Source organism: Notothenia coriiceps, unplaced genomic scaffold (genome assembly GCF_000735185.1).
Source record: "Notothenia coriiceps isolate Sejong01 unplaced genomic scaffold, NC01 NC01_scaffold00014349, whole genome shotgun sequence".
NCBI lineage: Eukaryota > Metazoa > Chordata > Actinopteri > Perciformes > Nototheniidae > Notothenia > Notothenia coriiceps.
In genome coordinates, this window is record NW_011347050.1 from 1 (window position 1) to 5,530 (window position 5,530).

The window sequence follows — 5,530 nt, forward strand, 5'->3', positions numbered from 1 at the left end:
GCCCCTAGGAGCACAGAAACCAGAACTCAGGAGAATATTTCTTAAATGTTAGTAATTGTATATCACCACCAAAAAAAAAGGTCTGAATGTTTAACACAATGTTTATTTCAGCACCACGGAAAGCAATAAAGCAGAAAATAAAGGTTTCACTGGATCACAGTATTAAACATGAATTTAAAGTATTATCAGTTAAATGAGCCTTGAAGTAAAAAAAAAACCCAGATGTTTCTTTTGGTTTAAAACTTTATTATAATTGATACAGAAAACATTTTTCAAATGGAAGTAGCTTATTATTATATTGTGATTTTGAGAAAGTTCTGATTAGTTGTTCAGCTCTTCATGTTAATATAAAAGAAAATATTAAGTCCTGTAAATGAAAGTGGAATAAATAATATATTTAATATTCAATCTGGAAACTCTTCCAGTACAATGTAACAAGGTACACATATTCCTAATATGTTTTAATACCTGTCCACAGTAATGCAACTACATCAATTAGTATGGCAAACTATGGTAAATACATACAGTAGGTAGCGGACACAGAGGGTCCAGTTTTGAGTCTTTCTTAACAGTCATGACTGAGACGTGATTCCTTTAAATTTGTTTACACAATACTTAAGGTCCCACGTTTCCAGATCTGTTAAACCATATCATTTAGATATAATACCAAGATAAATGTATTACTTTAACATTAAAGGGCCCATGTCATGCTTTTCTGGTTATTACCCGTCCCCTTGTGTGTTATGAAGGTTTTTATGCATGTAAACGGTCTGCAGAGTCACAAACCCTCAAAGCACACCCTGTAGTGAGTAAAACTCTAACACAGAGAAGACCTGTCTATGCTGCCCCAGAACGCCTTGTTGGAGATGTCTCTCGTTCCATTGTTTGCTTCCTGGGTTCTGTGACGTGTGAACACCCACATCAACAACAAATGACCGGATTGGCCCAAATGGACCAATCCTTGGAGCACCTCACACACCAGGATCCCTTGGCTAACTAACAGGGCGTCCCATTGACTTGCATAGAGCTCCCTGAACGCTGGTAATAGACGAGTTGGGATGGCGGAGAAATGCTCTCTGCAGACCCATTCTCACAGCGTTATAAACCTTTTTCTTACTCAATATCAAGCCACACTTATTGTTTTTACTTCGGCTGTGAGTGTTTGTGTGTGCTCAGGATGAGTTTCGCTGTGTCTCGCTGTATCACCGACCAGATCAGATTTATTATTTAATAAATAATAAAATAAAAAAATTCAATATCGCGATAAATATCGTACCGTGGACTTTTTCTCGCGATATTATTGTACCGTGAGTTTTTGGTATCGTTACATCCTTACTATTTTGTATTCGTTATAGTTATAAACTCATCAATGCATTACCGCAACCCACTGGTCTGGATTAAAAATAGACTTGAAATCAGTTAATTGTTTTAATATTTTTTGTAATCAGTGGACTTTTGTATCTGCTAATAAATGTTTGGATAGCATTTTATCATAATGGTGGTTCCGTTGTAGTATACAGTAAATGTGTGCTGCTATTCAGGTACTGTCTTGTATGCTGGACTGTGGTATAACTTACACATTTTAAGTTCAAGTATATGTCAATTTATAGTTTTCTAAATAATATTGTAAATGCATGAATTCATTTTGTTTCAGATCACCCTTGGCTTCCATTCAAGCTAGTATAGTACGAAGAGATGCAACAAATATTTAAAAGTATTTTTAGTTGGATTACACATATATGTTGTGTGTACGTAAAATAATAACTCAAAACAACTTTTTGGTGCGTGGACTTTATGTCGTCATACAACAGAACAGGGACCATTTTAATTGCACATTTGTATTATTATAAAATATTGCATTGAAACAGCTACACATATATAAATATATCACATCATACAACATCATAAATGTTTTTATATATACTACAAACACACGACTGGGCCTGGGTCTTATCTGTATTTCTCGGAGAGCACGGCTGCGAAAGCTGACAGGTACTTGTCCATCGCTGCGTGTGCAACCGCTGTGAAGTCATCGCGCATGTGACAGGACAGGGCGACGAGCATACAGTGGGACAAGAGCTGAAGACAAGGGAGAGGCTTGTTAGTCATGAAACAATCTAGTTGGGCCAAATCAATCAAGAAACAATCAAGGCAACATGTTTGGATATCAATAGAAGAGAAGTTTGTTCAGAGTTAAGTATAAATATAAACTATATGGAAAATACTTAAGCACTTCCCATTTTCAAGCACAGGAGTAACGGGGCAAAGAGTTGTAGTTTGATATGTACGGAAAATGTTTTAGTTTGGACTTTTTGTGGTTGTTACGTTGGGCTCCGAGCTAAATGTCACAGTATTAACCACAATTCTTTGAATATTTACAAAACAAACTATTGATTTGGCAGAGCAAAAATTATATATAGCGTATTAATCTATAAAAACAATCATTAGCTGCAGTCCTGTACAAAATGGTAAAAAAAAAATATCTCCACCAACTAAAGAAATCCAAAGCTATATCTTGCTTTCACACTAGTGCATGCGTAGTTATGTTATAGTGATATAATAAATAAAATATATCAGTTAGGTTAGGGTTAACCTAACTCTAACTCTAACCCTAACCTAACCCAACCCTTTCGTACTGACTACAATTGCATTTTACATTAAGTACATTTTCCTGATTGTACTTCCACAGCGAAATGTTTTGAAAATCAGTACTAAATGTACTTATGCTGAGGCTCTGAATACTTCCTCCATCACTGTTAATAAGCAACTGTTAATTAAATAAAGAACCATTCATTATTCTCAGTATAATTGATTAATAGCACTTTGTTGGAAAAATAGTGAATGTACTCCTTCAATATCAGAGTAGCACATGATAACAAAGGCCCTACGTAGCTGTGTACATGACAGGATGTATGATTACCAAGAAGAAGCTTGTTATGAGACACTGTGTTGAACATATGATAGCTATGTTCCAACGATTAACATGATGATTCAGCCTCTATGGAGATAGACATATGACTGTCATGTTTATTGCTTACGCAGGCCTTAGCTAATCTGAACTAAACATTAATAAACTGCTTTGAACCGGTATTCCTGCATCTTGTGACTGTGTATCTCCCTCTCTTGGATATCAGCATGTGAAGGACACTGTTCAGGAACTAGTTGATGCTCTGTATGTGATGACTACTTCCATTCTTGAGAGGATCATAAATACATGGATCCTGATTATTGAAGCTCAAGCCGGTGAGGAGTGATATTCTTCTAACACACAGGTACCTTGAAGTTGGTGGGGTCTATCCGGAGCTGGTAGGCGTGCATGATCTGCAGAGGAGTGAGGGTGACGGTCAGCTGGCTGATGTCTTTGGATCCCTCTGCGAGAGCCAGAACGATCTTCTTCCCGTGAGAGAGCAGGTGGGGCGAGCCACGGCTGATGTCCAAGTGGGAGAAGTAGGTCTTGCTTCCCGGGAAACAGGCAAACATCCTGAGGAGGGATTGGGAATGTTAGTGGTATTACAATAATTCACATTGTAGGCACCTTTTCTACCACTAGGGGTCTCTGAATCAAAACAATAGCAACATTGAGATTTTGGTTGGGTCCATTGACGTCATTAACGTTTGCATCTCCTGATAAGGATTACTTCTTTGTTCAATAATTCGTTAAATGCTCTCCGAAAAAAATGGAGTTAGTGATTAAAAATAATGAAAAACAATTAAATAGAGCAGGTTCAGGTTGTTGACCAAGTTGTTAGAAATCCCGCTAATCCAACATTTTCTTAGCGTGATTTTAAGGTTACTTAAGATCCAGACATCCTGACTAAAAACCTTTATTAGGATAAAACAAAAGGTTAAAAAACAAGCAAGATGGAAACAGTGTTTTGTTGAAGTATTACTTAAAACTGGAAGAAAGTAAATGAATGACAGCTTCTGACAGACAATACAACCTGACCATTGCTCAAAGGGGATATGACGCCATATCCGCTGACCGAATGGAACATACCATGAGTTTTGATTTAAAGATTTTACAGGTTTCTCTTGGTTTAAAATAAATGGAAAGCCTTTGATATTATATAAGAACTCAACTCAACAAAAAATAAAACAAAGGACTAGTCGTTTTCATACTATACAAAATCTTTTAGGCAAACAAATTCATATAATTTACCTCATGTTGTACATCAAGTATATTTTTTAAATCACTGAATATGGAACGGGGATTTTTTATTGCCAGCTTTTAAGACACTAATGATATGAGTGACCAGCAGTTATAATAATTATCATAGGCACTTAATATGATAATACTTTATGAAGCATTAGGAACATTTATGAATAACTTATTTGAATATTAATGAGTGCTTTGAACTATAAGCATGCAGGGCTTTGAGCAGACTATAACACCTTGTACACAAGTATGTTTATAATGGATTATAGACATTGGCATTATAGAAATGGCTACTGTAGAGGCAAACGTACTGTTATGTTTTACAAAATGGAGAAAACATTTCTTAGGAAGCCTTTACATTCATGAACACACACCAGACCTATGTGGAGGAGGGGTCCAGTTTTCCATGTTAGGTAACAATTATTTTACTACTCAGTTGATAAAATGACATGTATTTCCATTCAGTTCACACGCAGATTATATTTCGAAGTGTTAACCTACCTGAGAAGCGCATCTGCTCCAATTTCCTCAGCCACAGGAGTCAGACTTTCCCATATTTCTGCAATGAGCATTTTCTCTTTATTTGACAGCATCGCAGCCTATTGCATTGAACTTTACAAATATTCACTTTAGCTGAAAGTACAATGACTTTGCAGCGGAGCACTTCGGATTTAATAAACGTGCAACGATGGTGTGCGTAAAAGGCGTTAATCGACCATTGTATCGCCAATTTAACGACGTTACGGGAAGAAACGCAGAACCGGATAGAGAGTAAAAGTAAACAAATCCTTCTGTGGTTAAAGCTGAAGAGTGATGGTGAAGGTTTGTGTTGATCCTCTGCTCCGTGTTATCAGTGCAGACAGGCAGGGTGGGGACTGCTCTGCGCTATCAGCTGCTCCACATAATTCACTCTGGAGGTTTTTCTACCATAACATTAGTGTGGCTGCTAATCCACCCAAATGACCCCAGAAGTGGTTTTGTTTTGCTAAATCTCGCTAAAAAGATCAAATTTCACTTGTTTTGCATCAATCTTGATGCAGGGTACTAATTATATGTTAGAGTTTGGATTCCTAAAGCTTTCCTAAAGCTAGTCTACTGTCCCATCATTCAAGGGTGGTTTTCACTATAAGTAATTTTTCTTTTTTAGACGGACACTATAATTTACATTTTTTTTACTATGTTCAATCTGAATTTACTTTAAAAATAAAAACATCTATATTAATTCTGACACTTCTACATCCAACTCACAGATGTAACCTTGCTTTGAGAAAAAAGATTATTAATTTTCCCCTTTTAGAAGTGAAGATATGGTCATTTGTTCTGGGAATGTCATTTTCGAGCCTGAGACCTGAAAAACAGGCTTGGGGCTTAACA

At 36.6% G+C, this 5,530-nt stretch overlaps 1 protein-coding gene across 1 annotated transcript; it reads right to left on the minus strand.

Moving 5' to 3' along the window:
- Positions 1–1,286: 1,286 nt before the first annotated feature.
- Positions 1,287–5,042, minus strand: hbae4 (hemoglobin alpha embryonic-4). The gene is made up of 3 exons (XM_010774677.1): positions 4,658–5,042; positions 3,277–3,481; positions 1,287–2,079 (listed from the first exon to the last, which is right to left on the minus strand). The coding sequence occupies exons 1-3, from the start codon at positions 4,747–4,749 to the stop codon at positions 1,951–1,953; spliced, it is 426 nt and encodes a 141-aa protein (XP_010772979.1). The 5' UTR covers positions 4,750–5,042; the 3' UTR covers positions 1,287–1,950.
- Positions 5,043–5,530: the final 488 nt, after the last annotated feature.